At 38.9% G+C, this 24,578-nt stretch overlaps 1 protein-coding gene across 1 annotated transcript in view; it reads right to left on the bottom strand.

Annotated features, from left to right (window-relative positions):
- LOC124802742 (sodium-dependent noradrenaline transporter-like) overlaps nt 1-24,578 on the bottom strand; it is a 423,112-nt gene that overhangs the window by 37,806 nt on the left and 360,728 nt on the right. Inside the window, exons 8-9 of the mRNA XM_047263726.1 lie at nt 9,104-9,216; nt 6,777-6,917 (exon numbers count right to left, since the gene is read on the bottom strand). Coding sequence (XP_047119682.1) covers nt 6,777-6,917; nt 9,104-9,216 — 254 coding nt within the window. The remainder of the gene's footprint in view (nt 1-6,776; nt 6,918-9,103; nt 9,217-24,578) is intronic.

Below are 24,578 nucleotides of genomic sequence, written 5' to 3'. Positions count from 1 at the left end.
AAAATTGCTGTGCATCAACACTCCTGTGTGCCATGGGACTGATTTGTATATTGGGTATCAGGTAGCTGAACATACATGGGAAACAATTTTAGTAGACACAAATTTGAATAAAAAATTAAGACAAAGATCGGAACAAACCACAAAGACAGAGCCAAGGTGCACCATGGCACTGAATTCAGCTCAAAACTGATGAAATTTCTCATTATAGAGGTCAAATATACACTGATTTTAGATCCATTCTTCTACAAGACTGTTTAACAGTACAAGCATTTATCAGTTGTAGAGATAGACGTATAACTAAGTTCTGTATGGCTACAGAAAAGGTTTGCTCACACCGTGAGGAGAAGGAATATATGAAAGACTGCAAGAAGAATGCAGCCCCAGCAGTTCGTATTGCTTGCAAAATAAGACACAAGGAATCTGGCAATTCTGAGAAGAAATGTGATAGCTGTTAAACATAGGAATTTTATTAATGGATTATGACTGATTCAGTTTACTAGAAGAAACCTATCTCAGAATGTGAAAGAACTTCTTCATCTTCTGTGCAGCCTATTCACAAGGAAAAATGCTGCATTTGACCTGGATAGAGGTGAAGAGATGTTATTCAGGCTCACAGATGTTTAACATAAATCTCAACTAATTCTGAAAGGGAAAGTAAATCCATATCAATGAAAAGGGTAACAGTTCACATAAAATGATGTTTGAAAGGCAGTTAAACATCAAGAGAAGTGATATGGTTATAGTGAACTACTCATACTAGTAGAAGAGAATCACATTGAGCAGAAACTATATATTAGAAATGCCAAGCTTCTAAATCAATCAAATACAGTGTAGTGGGGTAATGGGTGTGAGCGAGTGGTTCTCTAGCGGAGACTATGAGTTGGTATAGGAGTTGTAGGCAGCCAGTGATGACAAACAATTTATTTCTGGGACAGACGGATATTGATGCAATGACCACAGAAGCGGGCAGCGGTAGAGGTCGACAACTCAGGGGGGACAACTCAGGGGAGACGGCTGGTGTGCCAGTGTCAGTGGTTTCGTCAATGTCACATGGTGGAAACTTTTCTAACTGAGCATCATTAGGCCCTGTGCAGTACCAAGAGCACACTTCTGTTCTCGTAACTGTGGTCAGAATGGGCCAGAGTGCAGCCCCAGCACTGGATAGCTGTGGCCCAGGATTGAACCCAGGACTGGTGAGTCAGAGGCGGTGGCAGATGCTGACAGACCATAGTGATTTGGAGCTGAGAGGATGTAAACTTGACCTCCAGCCCATCCAGGCTGTGTCTGGACCCATGCAGGAGGTCCCAATGAGATGACTGATGGATGCTGGTGGGCTCACAGCAGAAGCAACACACATCAGATGCTGATTCAGAGTCCTGCTCTGTTGACGTGCCCAGCCTGGATGGACAGCCAGTTTTTGTACATCTGCATCTACATCTACATCTCTTCTCTGCAAAGCAGCATAAGTTGCATGGCAGAGGGTACATACCATTCAACCAGTTATTAGGATTTCTTCCTGTTCCATTCACGTATGGAGCATGGGAAGAATGATTGTTTGAATGCCTCTGTGCAAGCAGTAATTATTCTACTTTTATCTTCATGATCTCTATGTGAGTGGTACATAGGGGATTATTGTGTACCCCTACAGCAATTATTTAAAGTCAGTTCTTGAAACTTTGTTAATAGACTTATCAGGATAGTTTATGTCTGTCTTCAAGAGTCTGTGGTTTCAGTTCCTTCAATATCTTTGACACTCTCCCACAGATTAAACAAACCTCGTGCTGCCCTTCTCTGTATATTTCAATATTCCCTGTTAGTCCTATCTGGTACAGGTCCCACCCTCTTGAGCAATATTCTAGAACTGGTCACACAAGTGATTTGTTAGCAATCTCTTTTGTAGACTGATTGCACTTCCCCAGTATACTACCAATAAACCAAACTCTACCATCTGCTTCAATCACAACTCAGCCTACGTGATCATTCCATTTCCTATCCCTAAAAGGTGTTACACACAGGTATTTGTATGGGTCGGCTGATTCCAACCGTTACTCATTGATGTTATAGTCATAGGATACTACATTTTTTCATTTTGTGAAGCACAAAATTTTACATTTCTGAACATTTAGAGCAAGTTGTCAATTTCTGCTCTACATTGAAATCTTATCAAGATCTGACTGGATAGTTATGCAGCTTCTTGCAGACAGTACTTCATAATAGATAACTGAATCATCTGCAAAAAGGCAGATTTTACTATTAATATTGTCTGCAAGGTCATTAATATACAGCATGAACAACAAGAGTCACAACACACTTTGGTGTGGTACACCCAAAGTTAATTCTACGTCTGACAATGACTCTACATTCAACATAACATGCTGTCTCCTCCCTACCAAACAGTCCTCAGTCCAATCACAAATTTCACTTCATACCTCATATGATCATACTTTTGACAATAAGTGCAGGCATGGTACAGAGTCAAAGGCCTTTTGGAAATCAAGAAACACTGCATCTATCTGGTTGCTTTGATCCAAAGCTTTCAGTATGTCATGTGAGAAAAGTGTGAGTTAGGTTTCACATGATCAACATTTTCAAAGTCCATGGTATTTGACATTTAGGAGGTCATTCTATCCAAGATACCTTCTTATGTTTAAGCTCAGAATATGTTTAAAGATTCTACAATAAATCGATATCAAGGATAGTGGGCAGTAGTTTTGTGGATCACTTCTACTATGCTTTTTGTAGACAAGAGTGACCTGTGCCATTTTCCAAGAACTGGGTACAGTTTCTTTTTTCAAGGGATCTATGATAGACTATAGTTAGAAGAGTAGCTAATGCAGCTGCCAATTCAATACAGAATCTGACAGGGATTCCATAGGACCCTGTCAGAGCTGTGTTCAATTTTAACAATTTCAACTGTTTCTCAACACCACTGACACTAATGCTTGTTTCATTCATCCTTTCAGTGGTACAAGCATTAAATTGGCACAATTCCCCTTGGTTTTCATTTGTAAATGAACATTTGAAAACAGAGCTAAACATTTCAGCTTTTGCTTTGCTACCCTCAGTTTCAGTTCCTTTCTCATTCGATAGGGACTGGAAACTAACTTTGGTGCCACTAACAGTCTTTATGTATGAGACAATATTCTGTCACAGTAGTCATTGAAGGCATCACACATTGCTCTCTTAACACCCAAATGCATTTCATTCAACATCTCTCTATCTATAGCCCTGTGCTTTGTTTCACACCTATTATGCAGTAATCTCTGTTTCTTTAGAAGTTCCTTTACAGTGGCTGTAAACCATGAAGGTTCCCTCCCATTATGGACTGTTCTATGGGGTACATATCCATCCAGTGCATGGTCAACTATTCTTTTAAACTTGAGCCAGAGTTCCTCTACATGCTCCTGATCTGTGCTGAAAGTTTCAAGTTCCTCACTGACATATGACACTACTGATTTCTTATCTAGTTTACTGAACACATACATCTTTCTGCTTGTTTTAGTTGTCCTTTGTACTTTGGTAATCATTGTTGCCACAACAGCATCATGGTCACTGATACCAGTTTCACTGTGGACATCCTCAAAGATGTCAGGTTTATTTGTTGTCATTAGATCCAATATATTTCCAGAATGAGTGGGGTTCCTAACTTTCTGTTCCAAATAGTTTACAGAGAAGGCACTTAGTAATGTTTAACAGGATGTCTTATCACATCCACCACTAACAAAACAGTAATTTTCCCAATTGTTGGATAATTAAAGTCTCCACTGATGATTACAGTATGACTTGAGAAGTTATGTACAATTGAACTGAAAATTTCTCTGAAGTTTTTGGTTACATCAGGAGGTGAGTCTAGTGAGTGATAGAACCATCCAATTATCAATTTATGCCCACCTCTGATACTGAGTCTTGCCCAAACAGTCTCACATGCAGCTTCAATTTCGATCTTGGTAGATCTGAGTTTCTTGTCTCCTGTGACAAATGGACCATCTCCATTTTCCTTTTTCCTGTCCTTTTAATATACACTTAAATTTTCCCATAAAATCTCACCATTATCAGTTTGAGATTTCAACCAGCCTTCTGTACCTAGTATTATGTGAGATTCACTGCTTTTAATGAGCATTTCAAACTCTTGCACTTTGTTGCAAATGCTGTGGCAGTTTGCCATTAGGATTTTAATACTCTCACCTGTGGGAGGCATTTGTTTTGATCTTACAGTGATACTTCTGGGTTTCCTACAGCTATCATTGGATGGAGAATTGCCTAATCTAAAAAAACCTTGTATACATCCCACACACAGTCGGCTACCCTACAGCTGCCTGTGGTGCACCCTATGGTGCAAGTCCAGGAAGTCACAGCCTAGCTTGTCACTGAATCTTCAAAGTCTCTGGTTCAGTCCTTTTACTTGACTCAGAACCAAAGAGCCATGATCACTTCTGGGGACAGTGCTGCAAATTGTGAGCTTCATTGAAACTCCATGAGCAATTTTTTCTGCCAGTTGCTGGAATGATCCAAATATGACCTCAGATCACATATGACAGGAATCATTTGTTCCAGACTGGCATCATTTGTTCCAACATGCATCAAAATCTGCAGTGTGTTGCACCCTGTTTCCTTGATGGCTGTTGGAATAGCCTCTTCGACATATTGCATGAGCCCCCAGGCATACACACTGAGTGCACCTGGCGTCCTTTCCTGTCCCTTGCTGCCATTTTCCTAAGGAGTACCATCATTCACTGTATGTTTGAATTGCTGACAATTAATAGTCCCCTGCCCTTTTGCATTTGCCTCCTCCTGACACCAGACAAAACAGGTTTCCTCAAAACAGGTGAAGTGTGTCCCACTAGCTCAGTTTCACTTTCAGTGAAAAACAGCACCTCAGACTTGTTGGTTAGGGGGATTTGTACAACACTATGAGTCCTCCCTGGTCCCCACCCACCCTGTAAAGGACACCTAGATCTAACATTGACATGCCACTTGCAGTCAGGTGGACGGATAATGACAATCCTATACTTTCTGCAGAGGAGACAGGATCCACAGGAGTAGATAGTACTTGGGGTACCTGTGATACAGACAAGAAGAGACAGATCTTGTTGTGGTTGAGGTCACATACATGGCCCATCAAGTGCTGTCAAAATGATGGTTATTGCCCCCAGTGTCCTAGATGTGGTTAGCTGCTGGCATGGTGTAAGTGCTGAGATTGAAGATTTCAGTAAGCATTCAGATTTTGGCAGTAGGCCCTCTGGCTTGTTTCCCTCCTGCTACACTCATCTCATCCTGGAGTAATCTGGCTCACTGAATTGCTGTGCAGCTAAAGTCTGGCTGGAGCAAAGGAGCTGTTCCTACAGTTCATATTTTACAGATTGTTAGTCCAGAGCATAAGTTATAAGTTGGTTATCATATGTTTGTACTCTCCATTCCCTTATTTATGTTTGCACTATCTTCACTGTCCTTAACTCAGACAATGAGTCTTTGTTTCTTGTCTCGGCACTATCTCTGTGAAGAACAATAAAACTTCCAGGGGCTACAGCTATGTCAGGCCCAGATGTGGGGGGAGGGGGTGAGGGTGGGGGGGGGGGGGGGGGAGCAAACCAGGGTATATGCCTCAGGCAGCAATTTCAGGAGGCACCAAATTTATATGTGTGCAGTTGTGTGTGTGTGTTTGTGTGTGTGTGTGTGTGTGTGTGTGTGTGTGTGTAAGGCCTTTGTCAAAAATAGATGACAGTCTCAGGCCTGAGACTGCAGTCATATGTGAGTTGTGTCTGTGTGAGTGTGTGTATGCGTGTGTCTGTCGTCTATTTTTAACAAAGGCCTTACTGACTGAAAGCTTTGTTTGTGACAGTCTTTTTGGTGTGCCTATCTGCATCTCTGCTAAATGGTGAGCAGCAACCTTCCTTTTCATGATATGATTATACTGTAATATATATATGAGTGGTTTACTGGCAGAGAGAAGGTCTATGACATTGTAGGTGATCATGGTCAAGGCAAATTAGAAATCACAAACAGGTTAAGGAGAGAACAACAAGAAGCATGGGATAGCTGTGACACTGGGAAATGTGTTTATGAAGCATTTCCTGATATTAAGGAAAGAGTAATGATGAGGGGATGTCTATACATCTTTAGGATTGGTCTACTTTGTATCTGCATAGGGTCCAAACATGAAACACTGATTTATGTGACCATGAACAGCTTGGAGTGCCGGGTTATGTTATAATGTAGTGCACAATACATCAATATATAACAGAGGAACAATTGTGTATGTCTAATGACAAAAGTATACATGAAGGAGATAGGTGTGTGGAGTACAGAAAATATAACACAAAACAGCATTCACACAAACTTTCGAGCACTAGCTCTTTCTCTAGAAAGTACACTCATTCACACACACAAACAATCACACAAACAACAATACATACCTTGTTGCAGCCATGGCAATTATCAGTCTCACTATCAGACAAATGCTTACAACTGGTAGATATCTAAAGAACTGAGCATTTGATAGCCTTCCCTATGTCCATAGAGAGATACTAGTGACAGATATGCAAGTAACATTGTTTACACAAGATTGCATTATTTTTCGTTTTATGTTATAGTAAAGAAAGAAAAACATGAAAAAGGAAGCAACTAAAAAGAAATTTTCATACTAATTTTAACAGTAATTTAATAATTACATAACTGACATATTGACACTGTAGGAAGGGAAATTTTAGAACAAAAATAATTTATTCAAAAGAATATTTGTATAAAAATAAACACAGATATCAAACTGTTTAACATACCGGAGTGACATTAATGAGTGCAATGGAGAAAGAAACTGCGGCTGCTATGAGTGTAAATATTTCTCTGGCAAATTTCTTTCCATGGAAGAAACCATGAAATTCATCCATCAGACCAGTGATAACACATTCCATACCACCCATCTGGAATAGAAAAGTTAAATAGTTATTAACATTTTTTGAAAGATACTATTGAAATTTACAGCAAATGTGAGTGAAAATCTTTCATTATTTTTAAATGTGAGTAATTTTATTTTTCAGCTTATCATGTGCTCTATGTAACATCGTAATGTATAGTTACAAATGGTTAATGAGGATGAGTAGGAAGGACAGACATGTAATGTTTGGATACAGTATTACTAGTGTCCTGCTTGACACAGTCAAGTTATTTAAATATCTGGGCATAGCATTGCAAAACATTATGAAATGGAACAACCATGTGAGACCTATGATGGGGGAGAATTTTAGGAAAGTGTTGTTCTCCTTTAAAGGAGACAGCATATAGGATACTGGTGTGACCTATTCTTGAGTACTGCTTGAGTGTTGGGGATCTGCACCAGGTCGGACTGAAGGAAGACATTAAAGCAATTCAGAGGCGGGCTGCTAGATTTGTTACCGGTAGGTTCGAATAACATGTAAATGTTACAGAGATGCACCAGGAACTGAAATGGGAATCCCTGGAGCAAAGGCAACATACTTTTTGACATACACTACTGAGAAAATTTAGAGAACAGGCATTTGAAACTGACTGCTGAATGATTCTACTGCCACCAACAAATGTTGCACGTAAGAACCAAAAAGATGAGATACAAGAAATTAGGCTCATGTGGAGGCATATAGACAGTTGTTTCTACCTCGCTCTATTTGCGAGTGGAACAGGAATGGAAATGACTAGTAGTGGTACAGGATACACTCAGTCATACACAGTACGGTGGCTTACGGAGTATCTGTGTGGATGTAGATGTAGAAACTGCACTGTATTAGTTTTGTTTCTCCTTATTTCAGTGCAGCACCATAGAATGGCTATTATTGGCTTATGCCTGAAGTTTAGCAGAGATTTATGGATTTATTAACATTGCTACTTTGATGTTAAGACATTACTTCAGAAGGTGGTGAATATTTGGTTCTATCTCAAAAGTAATTATTGTTGTAGTAAGAAACTTAAATGGAAAAGTGAAAAGAAAAATATAGAATTTGAGGTGTCTTTTCCTCATGTCTCTCTCTGCGTTAGAATATTCTTCAATTATGGACATTTTCTGCACTCTATATCCATTCTCAGTCCATCTAGGTCCCAAAATTTTCCTAATTACTTTTCCTTCATTTTTCTTTATATTTTCTATATCAGTTTTCCTGTTTAGTGCCAAGGTTTTGCTGGCATATAATGTTGATGGTTTAACTAGTGTTTTGTAATATCTAATTTTGGCATTTAAAGGTAATCATTTTTTATTACAGAGGTTTTGCACTAATCCTAAACCTTTATGAGCTTTTTGTATTCTTTCTTGTTGTGCATACTTTTCAGAAATAATTTCTCCTAGATATTTGAAGTGTGATACTCTGTTAATTTCTTCATATTTGGTTTGTAATTTGAAAATTTCTAAATTTGTTGTTGTAAACACTGTCTCTTTTCAAATGATATCTGCAGGCCGACTTTCTCTGCACATTCTTTTAGTATTTCTATCTGTTTTATAGCCATCTCACAAGACTCTGCCAAAAATTAACCTATTACTATTATTATTATTTATTATTATTATTAATATTTCATTTTGAGTCTCATGGACCTATGATATGAGCATATTACTAGCATTTGTAATATGTAACATTCTGATGAAATATAGAAGGTGGTCAGCTATTATTTTTATATCACTCACAGATCTTTATTTTGCATCATACAGATCACTACAGTATTTTACACTGTGGAAAAAGTACTGTAGGCAGCATGAGGACTTTTGCAGTAGATAACATTTGAGTGCTTTTGCATTTAGCTGGGTCACAGTTAACATACTTAATAAGAACTGGTAAGACATTAGATATCTTTATGTTTTTGTAAAGATTCTCTTATGCAGCATGTTGACAAGGGAACTATAGCTCTAAAGCCTGAAGCTCTAGGTAATTTCACTGATTAATAACGGTTTTTTGAAGAATTATATTTATTGACAAAAGTTTGTGATTATTTGTGGATGATGTCAACGAAAGATGGAGACTTGGTTGGAGGGTTTAAATTCTGCATCTACACATATACACTGCAAACCACTGTCAAGCGCATGACACAGGGTACATCCCAATGTACATTGATAGTATATTGCCAGATGCTTGTCTTAGCTCACACATACCGCACTGTCAAGCCCCAGCATGATGAGCATGAAGAAAAACAGCATGGACCAGAAATGAGAGCCTGGCAAAGTTGCCACTGCCTCTGGGTAAACTTGGAAGACCAGCCCAGGTCCTGAAACATAAAAGCCTGTCAGTGAAGGTGGTACAATTTTACATAAAATGAAAAATGCAATTATTATCAGATGTGTATGTTTTATGCTGCAAATAAATTAGAAGCAATTGTATCCACAATTACAACATTAGAATAAAAAATAATCTTTGCTATTTTTCAGTAAAAGCAGCTTCAGCTCTTGTTGAGTTTTCTTCTTATGATTATCATGAAATTCATTGTCAACAGCTTCTGCACACAAGAGACAGTTTGTTTTAAAATCAAACTTTGCTTGAGCTGAATGCAGACTTGGGATTCCATCTGACACTGAACTTTAACAGCTGAAGGCTGTTCCTCTAAAAGAGTTTCTCTCAGAAATCTTTTGAATCAGCTCTGGAGTATTCTTTTCTGGAAGATGTATAAAAAAGTGGCATTTTTTGTTCTTGGAACCTTCAGTTTTCCCATCTTTTCTCAAGTAACTTGCATTTACCAATCTCTGTATCCCTTTTATAACCAACACCATATAAGTCACTGACAACATTGCTGTCATGAATTAAATACTTCTTAACCGTAATTTAAAGGAACCTAATTTGGATTAAAATTCATGTAATAACCACAAATAAGGACAATAAACTGAATATAACTCCACTATATAAACACAAACAATAGATAAGTTATTCTGTATATTCAAACAAGAGAACTGGACAGGAAATGTCAGGGAGGTATATCTGTCTAGAAATGTCTATAAACTGAAGAGCTAGCAGTACTTTTGGTGGGGAAGTGGCCTTACACAGAAGAGCACTGCAACTGCCATACAGGATGGCTAAAAATCAGTTTCCCATCTAGGAGAACAATGTGTGGAAATTTACGTAGATTCTGTACTTATTGGTTTCTTGCTTTGGTTTTATTAGTAACTGACTTAAGTATCCTATGTACTATTAGTGATTTTGTGGAAATAAACTCTCCCTCAGGAGTGTCTGTGCACTGCATCAATAGTGATTTAAAGATACACTGCAGATGTGTCGGTACCAAAATAACCTTGTGAAACAGTGTGTAGTTGCTTCTTGTGATGTATTGGGGTCAAGAGAGTAGGAACTCATCTGCTTACTTTTCAGTTTACACACACAAAAATGAGGGAACTGCCGGACCACATTCTGGTGACTGGCCTTCCCTCATCTTTCTACCCTCCACTACTTCCCCCTGCAACTCGTAACATACCTAGAACATAATTTATCCCTTAACCCTTTAACGGCCGCATTTTTTGTGGCGACCCAGCGAAGCTAATTTTTTTTTGCATCAAATTAGAATTGTGATCAATTTATTATATTTCATTTTTTGATAATTTTACTTTTGTGATTTAGGTCTAAAAGTTATGGTGGTAAATATATCACCACAGCACTTTTTTAAACCTTACATTTTCAGTGGTAAACCGATTTCCCACTTGTGAGCTTTACACTTTGGTGGGAAGAAGATATCCCATTTCCATTTTATAAGCTGTAACATGTTGGCACTACATGTAAAATTTTTTTAAGAAGATAGTGATTTCTTTTTATTTTACTTTATTTCAAAAACATTTACATTAAAAATTTACGAGTAATAATTCTTTTTCAACAAATTGTTTAAATGATTGATTTACAAGTAATAATTCTTTTTCAACAAAATGTTCAAATGATTGTTACATTTTCTTTTTATTTTGGAACCATGAAACTGACGGAAGCATGGTTCGATACACAGGGGTACGTTGCAGGAGCAGCATACATATTTTGTTCTCTTGTCACAAGCTTTTGTTGAACACTTTCGGCACCATCTGTAGGTTGTTTCTAAAACAGGCATATGATCGCCTACTTTTGCCAGTTGAACATGATCTGGTACGGTGTTCTTCTTGGTTAGAATGGTCACTGGACATCCTTTTTTGTGCGGGAGATAAAGCCATCTGTCAATTGTTTTGCGAGTCATAATCGAAAGTTCAATTGATCACCATATCAAAGTTCAATTGATCACCATATCCCTCTTGTCCTTTATTAGTTTTGTACAATATAAAGGCATTTACAACTGCCATGTCTAATAGGAAATAGAGAATCCGATGCCACCACTTACGAGAATGTCGACCTACTGCATAATGTTCTCTAAGTTGATCAAAGTGATCTACACCTCCAATTATGATATTGTATGTTGCCACAGCTGTGGGACACATAACCATGCTGGCTGTGCTATCCTTATTCTTTCTTGAGACAAGTGTGGTGTCTCTAGGATTGTCCGAAGTTGTCAAAATAGTGACAGGTTTGTTGTCCATCCATTTTATAGCTGCAATGCCATGTTTGCATTGAAACTGAAATTCTCCTCTTTCCAAGGTACATTTATCTTTCATCATTGAAGGAAGCCCTTTCCGGTTTGCTGTGGCAGTCCCTATAGAGTAGATTCTATTGCTCAAAAGCTTTTGCATTAGATTCACTGTGGTGAAAAAGTTGTCAAACGCTACTAAACTGTTACTATATTTCAGGTCTTGGATGAGGCTAATGACTATGCGCTCTCCCAGAAAATTTTCTGTACATCTGTCATTTGATTTTCCTGTGTAAAAATCAAATTTTATGACATAGCCAGTCTTTGAATCTGCTAAACACCATACCTTGTATCCTCGTTTTTCTGGCTTGAGAGGCATATACTGTTTGAGCGAAGACTGTCCCTTGAAAGGTAACATGCTTTCATCCACAGCCAATACCTTAATAACTTATGAATTGTGTTGTTCAGAGAGGTTATAAGAGGTCTGACCTTGTGAAGTTTATTGTGGTTTGGATGCCCTCTTGGAGAATTCAGCCTGTTGTCATTTATGTGAATAGTTTCACATATCTTTTTGAAAGGTTTGCATGTCATAGGTTTCGATATGTAAGGCTGACCTAAGGCAGGTTCTGAACTCCAGTAGTGCACTACACTTGGCAACACAACCACACCCATCCAAGCCTGTAACTCCTCTACAGATAAATTTGTCCAGTTATTTGTTGACTCACTTACAGTCTGAACAGATTGCCGTTTTTGTTTCTGTTGCTCTGCATACAGATTTGTCTGCTGAACCACATACTCCAGCATCTCATTGGTAAATAAAAAAAGGAAGTAGTCTCTCTCAGTGCTGTGTTTTGTCAATGGGTGGTTGACAACTGGTTCTCCTTTTGTACCAACGCGAAGAAAGTCGAAAACAGCAGTGTCATCGGACCATTCCTCTTCTGCCAATGGCTCTCCTGCACTTACAGTACTGTCACTAGAAATATCGACATCCATGGAGCAAGAATTGTTTGCACTGTTATTGATATTAGGTTGTGGAACCAAACACGGATCAACGTCTGAAACAAATTCATCTTCTGATGCTTCATCATATTCTATTTCAGGATCCTCAGGATCGCTAGGTAGCGAAAATAGCAACTCCAATGCTTCTTCTGGTGTGTATGAAAAGGATATTTACAGATGATGAATGACAAAAAAGATCAGAACAAATGAGAAGGCACTTCCAGATCCCATTGTACCTCTTATATCCAGCATACTTTGATATTATTTGCTAACTTAATCTCCCCTGATCCATTCTAAGGATTTCTCGAAAGAAAACACTCCTTCCTTTTCTGATGATGTCTGAGATTCTCTCTATCTTGGTATGTAGTTCTTACTTGCTTCACTCATCTTCTAAATTCACCACGTTCTGCTCTTCTAGGTCTCAATATGATCCTGAGAACCTTTTGTTCCACCACTTCTAGTCTCTTAAGTACTCCAGTTCTTACTACGTTAAGAGTTTCCGTTGCATGTAAGGCTTCAGGGTGAATCACTGTCTGGAAATGCTTCAGTTTTGTACTCACTGAAATATTCTTCTTATTGCAGACATTCACAGTTAGTTCATGTGCTAACTTCATTTTGTTTATTGGTGCTTCAATTGGTTCCTTTTCTGTCAGCCCATTCTCCCAGGTATTTAAATCTCTCCACCTTTTGAATTTTCCATCTTTCTGTCATCATACATCTAGGAGCTGCCTTGATGTTTGTCACAGACTGTAGTTTTTAATGGAGATCTGTAGGCCTGCTTTAGTTAAGTTTTGTACGGTGAAATGTTTTTGCTAGAGGCTATAGTTCTCAAGATATTCCCAGAAAATGCAAAAATGCACCCTTAATCATCACCCATGACCCCACTTACCTGCTACTGGGAAGAATTTTTAATATTTTTTCATGGCCCTCCCTATTAGCACTGTAAAAAAGTTGGGACTTCATGAATTTTTTTTTCTTCATTTGACCATTTTTGGCCTTTGATGACTGGGCTATTAATAGTTCAAGATAAATTTGCTGCCTCTTTTATTTTTTTAATATTTTCCTTTTTCTATCTTTATCTAAAATGTAACAATATCATGAAAAGGAAAGTTGCTACTCACCATATAGCAAAGATGCTGAGTCGCAGATAGGCACAACAAAAAGACTGTCACAGTATAAGATTTCAGCCAACAAGGCCTTTGTTGAAAATGGACACGCGCACACACATGAACACAACTCACACAGGGCTCAATTCTTGGGCCATTAATTTTCCTGATCTACATTAATGATCTACCAATCACAATTAACATAAAAAATAATAAAGCTCCGGAAATACATGTTAACAATCACAAAATTAATGAAACCACACATACAAAATTCCTAGGTATCCAGATAGACAGTCACCTAAGATGGAAAGAACAAATTGATCAGCTGGTCAAGAAACTTAGCTCATCATGCTTTGCACTAAGAGCTCTCCATCAGTTAGTAGACAGAGAAATAATGTTGTTGTCATATTTTGCATATTTCCATTCTGTTCTCTCTTATGGCATAATCTTTTGGAGAAATGCTTCAGGTGTTGAAAAAGTCTTCAGAATACAAAAACGAGCAGTGGGGTCCCTAATGGGATATCGTGCAGAGGTCTCTTTGGATCTCTCAGGATACTTACCATCACAGGTCAGTATATATACTCACTGATGTTATTTGTAGCCAACAACAGGGAACTGTTTCAGAAAAATTGTGACATCCACGACCATGACACAAGACAGGTGAAAAATTTTCATCAAGGCTCTGCAACTCTCACTAAAGTACATAGGGGAGTTACTGAGTCAGGTATAAAGGTCTTCAATAAGCTCCCCATCAATATAAAAAATGAAATAAATAATGTACAGGTTTAAAAAAAAAATTATTCCTCATCGAACAAACTTTCTATAAAATGAATGAATACTTAGAGTTATGATGTACAAGAGTGGGGGAAACTGCCTAAGAAAAGCACTCCCTTAAAGATAAAGTGTGATGCTGTTACTTGTAGTTTAACTGAAATTGTGGTGATAAAATGTAAATTTATCTATGTCATTACGAGAAAATGTGAACTCCCATGTATCCCACTCTCTTGAGCATTCACTTCAACCTCTTCTTAAGGAATGCAGCTAAAACTTGAATTCATTCAAACCATGACCATGAAGAAAATTTACTTCCTTATATATGTCAACAGCATAAAAATATGCACTGTCACTTAGTCTACTATTTTAAACAATCACTTAAAATGTTTTTGGCATAATGCAGGCTTTAATGCTGCATGCAAGTAATTGTTCTTGTAAAATAAACCAATGTCTGTGCAATGTGATGTATAAATGTTAATGTACTACTGTAATTGCATCAATTGACTTGTCCTGTATTACTTGTACACTGGCTGTATAATATGTAATCAACAGGACCAAATAAATAAATAAAAAAATAAATAAAATAAATGACTGCAGCCTCTGGCAGCTGAAGCCACACTGAATGTGTCCATAAATACCACTTTCTTTGGCCACAATCAGTGTGGCTTCAGCTGCCAGAGGCTGCAGTCATGTGTGTGTGTGTGTGTGTGTGTGTGTGTGTGTGTGTGTGTGTGTGTGTGTGTGTGTGTGTGTGTGTGTGTGTGTGTGTGTGTCATCTATCTCCATTCTATGGTGAGTAGTAACTTTCCCTTTCATAATATTGTTACATTCCATCCTGGACTTTCCATTGCTTGATTTATCTAAACTGTTGTAGGTTAGAATTTCACTATTTTATCACATCTAAATATGGATGTGACACACTAACCCTCTTCCTTTCCAAACTGGCAGTCATAACTTGCAGCTAGGAAAGTCAGAAAGCTGCCACCACATTCTGCTGCCAAAAGCTGTAAATTTGCTGAGGTGATATGATTAAAGTCTGCATTTGCACACAAAAGTAAGCAGGTTAGCACATGTTTAGCCCTGCTGCTGATGTTGGGGCATGGTATGAGGGCCAGACTTCCACAATAGTGACTTGGATTACACCACACGTGGGCCTGGCACTGCACTGTTTCCACAGTTTACACGATCAAAAGTGACATCAAATTGTAACAGAAAAGGGTTGAGTGTCCGTAAATACCACTTTCTATGGCTGCTCAGTACCCGTCGTTGACCATAACCTATCCTGAGAAGTACTCCATGCCAGTCACTGCCATGACGAGAGTCATCCAGCCTCAACTACTACTAGATGGTGCCTCTGAAAGCAGTGGGTCTATGAGCTACATCTAATGTCAATGCTGCTGGGAGTTAAACTGGTGCCTTCAAGCTGGGAAGCTACTGCCAGCTAACTTCATTTGACTCCAGGATGCAGCCCACAGGTCCTTGGTTCACTGACCACACCAGAGTACCATGCTCCTGACCTACTGTCACTGGCTGTTGTCGTTTGGCCCATCCACTCCTTATGCTTTACATCAGCCACTGGCTCTGCTTTGACCATAAGATTGCTGATGCAAGTGACTGCAACTGCTAACATCCATGCACAACCAGCACACCACCAGTGTTGTGCGGACATGGGCTTGGCTGCCTGAAGACATCACACACAATTGAGACAATGCCATCAGCTGCTGTATGCAATCTGTAAAATAAACGTGTTATTCTCACTTCCTATATGATTCCTCAACAGCTGAGGAGTAGGTTCACTGTATTTGCTGCCCTCTCTTCAGTCCTGTACCAACATTGTGGCCTATAACAAGGTCAACAACACTCATGGCCATCCTGACCCTACTACAAGTTTTACGAACATTTTGGTCTTCTTTGATTTTTAATGGTTAATCAGGATAACTTCACTTACTGATTTATTTTTGTACATTTTACTTTTTCTTTTTAATATCTAAAATGTAATAGGTTAGTACTTTACTATTTTGTCACTTTAATAACAGGCACATCTATATAGAGATGCAGTGCACAATGCTAGTCAGTATGCATTTTGTAATCAGCCTGAAAACTATAATGTTACATATTAGTCCATCAGTGACTGACAGTCAAAATGTGAAAGTCCATTTACTCAGACATTGTCTGTAACTTATTACAGAAACTTTTATGTCCATCAGTCTTTATGCTGTTATGTTAAGTATCAGTCAGTCTGTGCCCAGGAGTAAACATATAAACTTCTATTTAAGACAACTTGTTTATTTGTTATGCCACTTGTTATAATGTTTGCTAGGCTAATGTGGCTTACTGACCCTGATAATAAATTGGAACAGTTCATGACAAGCAAGCTGGTCCTATGAAGTGTTTATAAACAATAAATATAAATGAAGTTAAAGTCCATCTCAACTGGATTGTGGACAGTCATGTCAAGTTGTTTCAAGTTTATAATAATCACTGAGAATAAGCTAGTCAAAGAAGATATTCTCTGAGACTTATGAGATGTACAAAACTGGTGAGTTACGCTTTGTCCTGTCATCCCTCAGTTTGTCTTAGATGCACACCACCGTTCTTCTAGATAACGATTTTCACCTGGTATAAGTTCATAACTTTCATCATGCTCACTGTTTATGATTGAATTACATGAATGTACCATACACCACATGACAAAAAAGTGAATCACTCAGAAGACATGGTCGGATGTCAATGTAACATTGTACATATGCACACTATCAGTGGGTATGTAAATGGTTAGAGATGACATTTTCTGCTGTTGTATAATGGTCACCAGAGTGAAAAAGAATGGTTTCTTGGTCAGTGCTGTTACCAGGACAAGTTAGGGTGCAGGGCCCAGTGTGAGATGTTGAGTGAAAGCTGTGAGGGACAAGGAGATGCTGCATGTCTGAAACAGCACAGCACATGACAGAATTTGAAGGGGGCCTCACTGTGGATCTCCACTTGGCTAGGATTTGTAGGACATTTGGATGTGATTATGGGCCAATATTGGACTGCATGGGAAACTAAGCACAGGAATATTTGTCGTCAAAGTTCCAGTCAACCACGTTCAACCATCACAAGAAGTGGTCATCGTACTGTGCACCAAGCACATCATAACACCTTCAGTTTTGTGCCTGCCATCTGAGAAAAGTAATGGACTCACTGCAACATTTTGTAACATTCCGCGCAAGTGATCAGAGACTAGCAGCAACCTGGCTAGAGAACTACCGTCCCACACATAGGCTGCCGTTAACACCACAACACAAATAGCTGTGTTTGGAGGGGTGCCATGACTGCGATGAATGCACCGATGAAGAATGGCATTGTATTGTGTTCAGAGCTGAATTGCTGTTTCACACTATCCTGGACGACCATTGTTGGGAAGTTTGGTGGTGATCTGGAAAGAGACTATACATCCAATATTTTGGAGAAGCACAGTGATGTTGCTCCTGGTGGCACAGTGCACAGAGAAATTGAGTATGACTTCATGACACAGCTGGTAGTGATTGAGGGAACTCTGATAGCACAGTGGTATGTCACAGACATCCTCTCATGTAACAGTATGGTGGTGCCATATTTCAGAAGGATAATTCCCATGCACACATGACACAAGTCTCTATGAACTGTCTGCATGATGTTGCGGTACTCCCATGGCACAGATCTGACCCTGCTAGAACATGTGTGGTACCAGTTTGGATGTCAGCGCCATCCCAGTGCCAATGTCCAGGACCAGTTACAAGAGCTGTGGGCCATCTTACCTCACGAGAGGATATAACAGCTTTAGGACACCGTTACCAAATGATTCAATGCATGCATCCACATTAGAAGGGGTGCAATGTCATATTGATAAGTGGTCCCATACTGCCCAGTTCTTTTGTAAATTTGATTCAATTTTGTTATCACTGAAATAACATCACATACTCTTTCACAATGTGAAGTTTCATTTCATTTCCTCCTACCCTTCTGGGTGCTTCAGTTTTTGTCAGACAGTATAGTTATTAATTTGAAGCAAACAAATTTTTTCAAGAGAAATTATAGAAGGAATAAAAGAGAAACACTGTGTTTGGCGTTCAAACCAGGAAGATTTTTGATGTCATCTTAAGTTGCAATAGTAGAAGAAAATGAAGATCAGGCTCGATGATGAGATCATTAGAGATGGGACACAACCTCAGAGTAAGGAAGAATGTGGTAGGAAATGAACTGTCCTTTTCCAAGGATTAACCTTGGCATTTGCTTTAAGTAACTTAAGTGTTGTGGCAGCAGCTGAGGGTCAGACTTTGCAAGCAGCTGAGGGTCTGAGCTGGCCAGTTGTCTATGAAATCCTGCTACTAGGTGCTAAAATAACACTGGCTTAGCATTCTGCAATCCACAGTCTGCCATAGCAGTGGGCTGGGCTTCCACATGCTGTGACACAGTGCTGTGCTTCTGCAACAACCTGATGGCAGGTGGGCGCCTGTCACGACATAGTTGGCAAGGGTGACTATAAATGCTCTGTGCTCTGCCACGAGCTGCATTTCTTCCTGGCTTGCCAACTGTAGTCGATGCTGTGACAGTCTCCTTGCCAGCTGATGGTCCAATGTGGGGACGAGGAGCTTCAACCTCATCAAGCTGCACCATCAGCTTAGCCACTGGTCTATGAGCTGCCAGCTAGACCTGATGGTTCTGTGTCTTGAGCTAGTGCTGTACAGTGAAGGACACTTCTAGGATGTCATTGTCTGACACACCAATCTACTCCAAGGGTTTTGGATTCAGCGCCAGGTATCTGCTGTTTGGAGGTGCAAGTAGTTCAGAATAAGCTTGCTAACTGTTGGGTTAATGTCATCCTCGTGTCAGCAAGGCCATTTCACTAGCCGCTGCTATTTTTCTGTGGTAGCCTGATACGCACACCACCGTGTGGCCACCTGCACTGCTGCTGTTATGCTGAAATACGATGTCACTACCCTAAGGACCAAGCAGCCGCCGGGACACAAACATTGGCCTCTCGTACAGGATAAAGAATGTTGACACTGAATGGTTCTATGTTGGCCACAGTACTGGCAGAATGCAACCCACAGTTCCCGTACATGCTGTTCTGGGACAGAAGCAGTCTTCCTGACCAGTACTGGTGTCAGTGATGCTCGTTGCTACCCTACATACCTCAGTGAGGTACAGCACTATCACATTATTATAGTAAAAGTGACTCGGCAGACCCAGTACCATTACATAAGGAAATAATGCAAAAGCTAAATCTGGATGGATGGATGGTTTTGGAAATTAACAGCAGGAACACCCGGGCAGGCACAGGTCCATGACTCCTGTTGTGGCAGGGGGCTATCTGCAAGTTCTGTCTTCTTTCAGAGATCAAAGTACTGATTTCTCATGAGGTGATTAATAAGTTTGTCAAAAAATTTAAGTATTTTTGCTGGCCAGAGTGACCGAGCGGTTCTAGGCGCTACAGTATGGAACCGCGTGACCACTATGGTCGGTTCGAATCCTGTCTCGGGCATGGATGTGTGTGATGTCCTTAGGTTGGTTAGGTTTAAGTAGTTCTAAGTTCTAGGGGACTGATGACCTCAGCAGTTAAGTCCCATAGTGCTCAGAGCCATTTGAACATTTTTTTGTAAGTATTTTCATGTTTGTCACTTCAATAAAATTTTATTAGTTCTGTTCAAATTTCTGATTTAACTTCTGTTATGTTAATCCACTTCTATAGCTTTCAGGAAGAAAGTATCTGCTTGTTGTATTGTATTGTATTGTATTTTATTGATCCAGGCAACCATAGTATTGTACAGTTGTACATATGATATTGGACTGGTCAAGAGAGCATATTTACAAGTAATTTTTACAAACTAATTTTTACATTATTTTGATGCGAGGAAATTATCTATCTTAAACAAAACAGCCAATACAAATCATAGAATTGTGCGGTTGTACATATGATATTGGAAAGGTCAAGAGAACATATTTGCAACTAATTTTTAATAAATTGATATTACATTATTTTGTAATGAGGAAATTATCTATCTTGAACAAAACAGTAAATACAAATGTTGTATAGTAAAATACAAACAGTCAATACAAATGTAATAGTTAAATAATCCAGTATATTTCATAGACATGCACAGTATATAATAATCCAGTATATTTCATGGACATGCACAGTATATAGGCCTAATTTTCAGACCTAATTGAACATTTATTATAAAACTGTTTACAATTTTAACCCCCTTTCAAAAAAAAAAAAAAATGATCAACTGCATAAAAGCATTGGTCCCAGAGATATTTTTTTAACTTATGTGTGAAGGCTCTTGGGTTCTTTGTTGCTTTGATTTCATTTGGTAAATTATTATACATTTGTATCCCTGCATTTAAAACACTTTTTTGGTAGCGGGTAGTTCTGGACCGAATCATATGTAGGTCAGACTGCTGCCTTGTTGCATAATTATGAATATCTCCATTGAATTTTAATGTGCAGTCATTGTTTAACAGGTATGACTTGACAAATGAGACGATGTTATAAATGTAAGCAGAGGGCAGTATCTTGTTCAAAGGTTATGTAAAAGAAAAATGTAATTAACTATGTTTTCTTGCTCCTTTTATGAACATTGTCACCTTTGTGACTAATATCCAACATTTTTTTTCCATACCAGAAAAATGTGCTCTTGTAAGTCCTCTGAAACATGCATGGGAAAAACTGGTACAAAGTAATTGTAAAGACCTATATCTGTACTCTGACAGTCACCTAAATGTGTGTGGCACATGATACTTTATGTCAATTCACCCCTTTCCTGTTTCAGTCAGAGAGCAACGCAGGAAGGATGAATATTGCTAAGCCTAAATTTGAACTCAAATCTCCCTAATTTTACTTTCACAATTTTAGTTGTCCACTGGACACGGAGATGGATGTGGGCGGTTATCGAAGTGGAATAGTGCAGAACACTGTCGTGGAGTGTGCACATGAAGCATGGCTTAGGCAGAGCCACTAGCTCCGTGTTTATCTGTCTGGCCCATCAGTTCTTAAGATGACTTCAACTACCGTGGACCAGTCCCTCACTTCACACTGTGCTCAGTTTTCCATGTACTAATGACAGTTTTCATGTTCATCGAGTTTGTATTCATCTCCATGCTTCATTTCCATCTAGTGTTCAGATACTATGCTCCCCTGCAGGTTGTGACTCCAATGTCAAGTTTCATTCCCTCTTCCAAAATTAAGTTTCTGGCTTGTTGTCGAGCTACTGTCAGCTTATATAATCTACATTCATGTTGACAGAGACAGTTCATGGTATTGTCAAGCCTTGTTCAGATACTGACATGATCTTTTCACGAGCTATATGTTAGAGGAAGCAATACATTCACTGATTCTCTCAGAAATGCACAATTGCAGAATTTTGACAGTAAACCATATGGTGATGTCTTGTAACCTCTGCCACTGGAGTCGGATAAGGTAATCCATGATGTTTTTCCGCTTACTAAAAAAAGGCTGATGAAAATAGTGTACTAGATGTATACAATTTTCACGTGAGAGAGTATGTATGTTGCTACACTATTACTGTCAGTAATGTGCAATTTAGTAGTAATCTACCATTTATTGTAGTAACATGAATGGCCTAATGGGGCTTCCAAAGTTATCTGCTACATCATTTTTATTCCCCCAACAGGCCATAAAGTTTAGAGACTGGATTAATAAAGTAATAGATAAAAGTTAAAATGGTGGTTTCAATGATTCATGTGTTCTATACAGTGTCTCCGTACTTGAGTGCAACACACAGAACATTCATACCACCGTGTGGAACTGTCATAAAAAGGTTTCTCTTGGGTGATGCTTAACTTGCAAGTCACAGTAGCCTGAACGTCGATTATGTTATCAAAGTGTCGGTCCTTTACGCGAATGTCTACAGTTCGTCATTTTGTGGTATGTTTGCATTGATAACATCAACTTTCATCACCCATGATGACTTTTTCCAGAAAATTATTGTCCTAGTTTTGCATTTCAATCAAGTCGTCATTTTGCTTTCGGAGTCAAGGTGTGTGGGACAAACTTTGTACTCACTTGGGTTAGAGTTATTACTCCACTGCGATTTGTGACATGACAACATTGACACACCCCGGCCACACATCCACCATTTAACACTGCCTGCTCACATCTGACTGGTCAAATACAGATCTATTGTTTACAGTTGTTAGTTCAAGCTACCGCCATAGTTACTGTACTGATGTAGTTTATACATCAGGAACAAAACAAGTCTCAGAACTCTTTGGACGGATGCTCTTTACTATGAATAGTAATGGTACAATAACACACACTTTGTGTATGCCTGTAGTTACTGTTACATCCGATAATTTCTCCCTGTTAACAGCAACATATCGTACTGGGTTCTGTTAACTAGGAACTCTTCAATCCAATTTCAAAGATGGTCTGATATACCGTATGCTCTTATTTTGGTAATCAGGTGATAGTGTGGTAGTGTAACAAACTCCTTCCGTGAGTCAAGGAACACAGCATGAATCTGGGTGCCAGCATCTACTGTCTTCTGACTTCTTGAAAAAGGGAATGACCTGCGGACTTCATTAAGCACTTGGAACACTTTGTTCCTCCAACGACGAAGATTGCTGGTATAAAAGGAACAAATTCTTTCGCATATACTATGTAGAAATGCACATATATTCTGTCCGATTCAGTTGTGTTCCCTCTGTACAGCGATTTTAGTTGATTTTCTGTCCTGCTGTCACTTATTTCGATATCTGTCTTTTTGGTGTCTGCATTAAAATTGAAAGGAGCATCTGTAGAAAGAGCTTCCTCTGTGAAACAATTTCGAGAAATGAAATTAAGTATTTCGATGTTCTCTCCATCATCAGCCATTTCTGATCCAGTGTGGTCACAGAGTGACTAAATGGATGGTGTTAAACCGTTCACTGAATTTAAAATAAGACCAAATCTATTTTCCAGACCAGTATATAGCACTTTACTTTTGAAATTATCAAATGCATCACGCACGATTCTCCATGCATTCTTTTTGGTGTCGATCAGCTCATGTTTGTCATGAGCCGCTGGCTGCGCTTAAATCTGAGATGAAGTTCTCTTTGCTTCATGGCTGTTACATTATGGCGGGTCTTTCCCATTCCTCATAACTTAGCTCGGCACGTACCTGTCAGTTCTACAAAATTATTTAATTTTGGCCGTATATACTCACTATTCCCCGTCCAGAGACGTATTTTGACTTTTTTGCTCAGGTAATCTGTTCGTCACTCTACGCGGAAATATCTGTTTGTTGGCAATCCAATTGACACCCATAGTCAGTGATACTATACTGGTCTCATGACTTATCTACGTTCAGTAAATAGAAAAATTCGGGCCTGTTTGTAGTCGGGAGAGTTACGACATTAACCTCACGACTCTGCTAATGAATTGGGCATTTAGAAATTATTGTAACTACCACCCACTCCGATCATTTGAGTCTGCCATTATCTAGCTGTTCAGCTGAGACTTACCCCTAAAACTACATACGATCAGGAACTCTACGTGCGACATTCTCTAAGTTTCACCTGAAATTTCCTGACACTATGACTTCTGATTACCATGTTCAGTTCACCAGTGACACTTAAACCAAATTATGTCGCATTCTGAACTTTCCAGACAGGATTAAAAACACTTCTGATTTCATCTACCGCTCTTTTTTGGTGCTATATGGGCACTGTTACCATTTATAAGCGAAGCTAGCTGGTTCTTTATCCTTTTCTTGGACGCTGTTGCAGTGGCAGATACGCACCAACTCATTTCGTGTGCACTCTAGTAGCTGCCAGCAAGGGACACCTTGTCATAGTTGCACTATGGTTGCCAACTTCTACAACACTACAAAATGAGACATAAATGAAAACTCTAAATTTTATGCCGCTCAGCTGTTATTTGATTAAGGTAAGAGCACACACAATGTAATAACAAGAAAACTTAATTGTTTAGCATAAGATACTGTACTAACAACTTTGAATGGAGATACCAGAGAGCTTGAACGAACCATTTATTGATACCTGCAGCTGTGGATATTTCTTTTCTCATCTTTTCTAGATCAGGGTTTTCCAAATTGTGTTCCGTGGTACACTGGTGTTCTGCGGGAAGTGAATAAGTGCTCCACGAAAAACTTTTAATAAAATGGCATGTTTTCGACATCTTGACGACGGTAATTTTTTTAAAAATCTTATGTTTCTGTTATTAGTAATCATTTAAAATTG

This window comes from Schistocerca piceifrons, chromosome 6 (genome assembly GCF_021461385.2).
Source record: "Schistocerca piceifrons isolate TAMUIC-IGC-003096 chromosome 6, iqSchPice1.1, whole genome shotgun sequence".
Taxonomy (NCBI): domain Eukaryota; kingdom Metazoa; phylum Arthropoda; class Insecta; order Orthoptera; family Acrididae; genus Schistocerca; species Schistocerca piceifrons.
The sequence above is the reverse complement of the archived record's forward strand: the minus strand, read 5'-3'. Positions and strand labels throughout refer to the sequence as shown.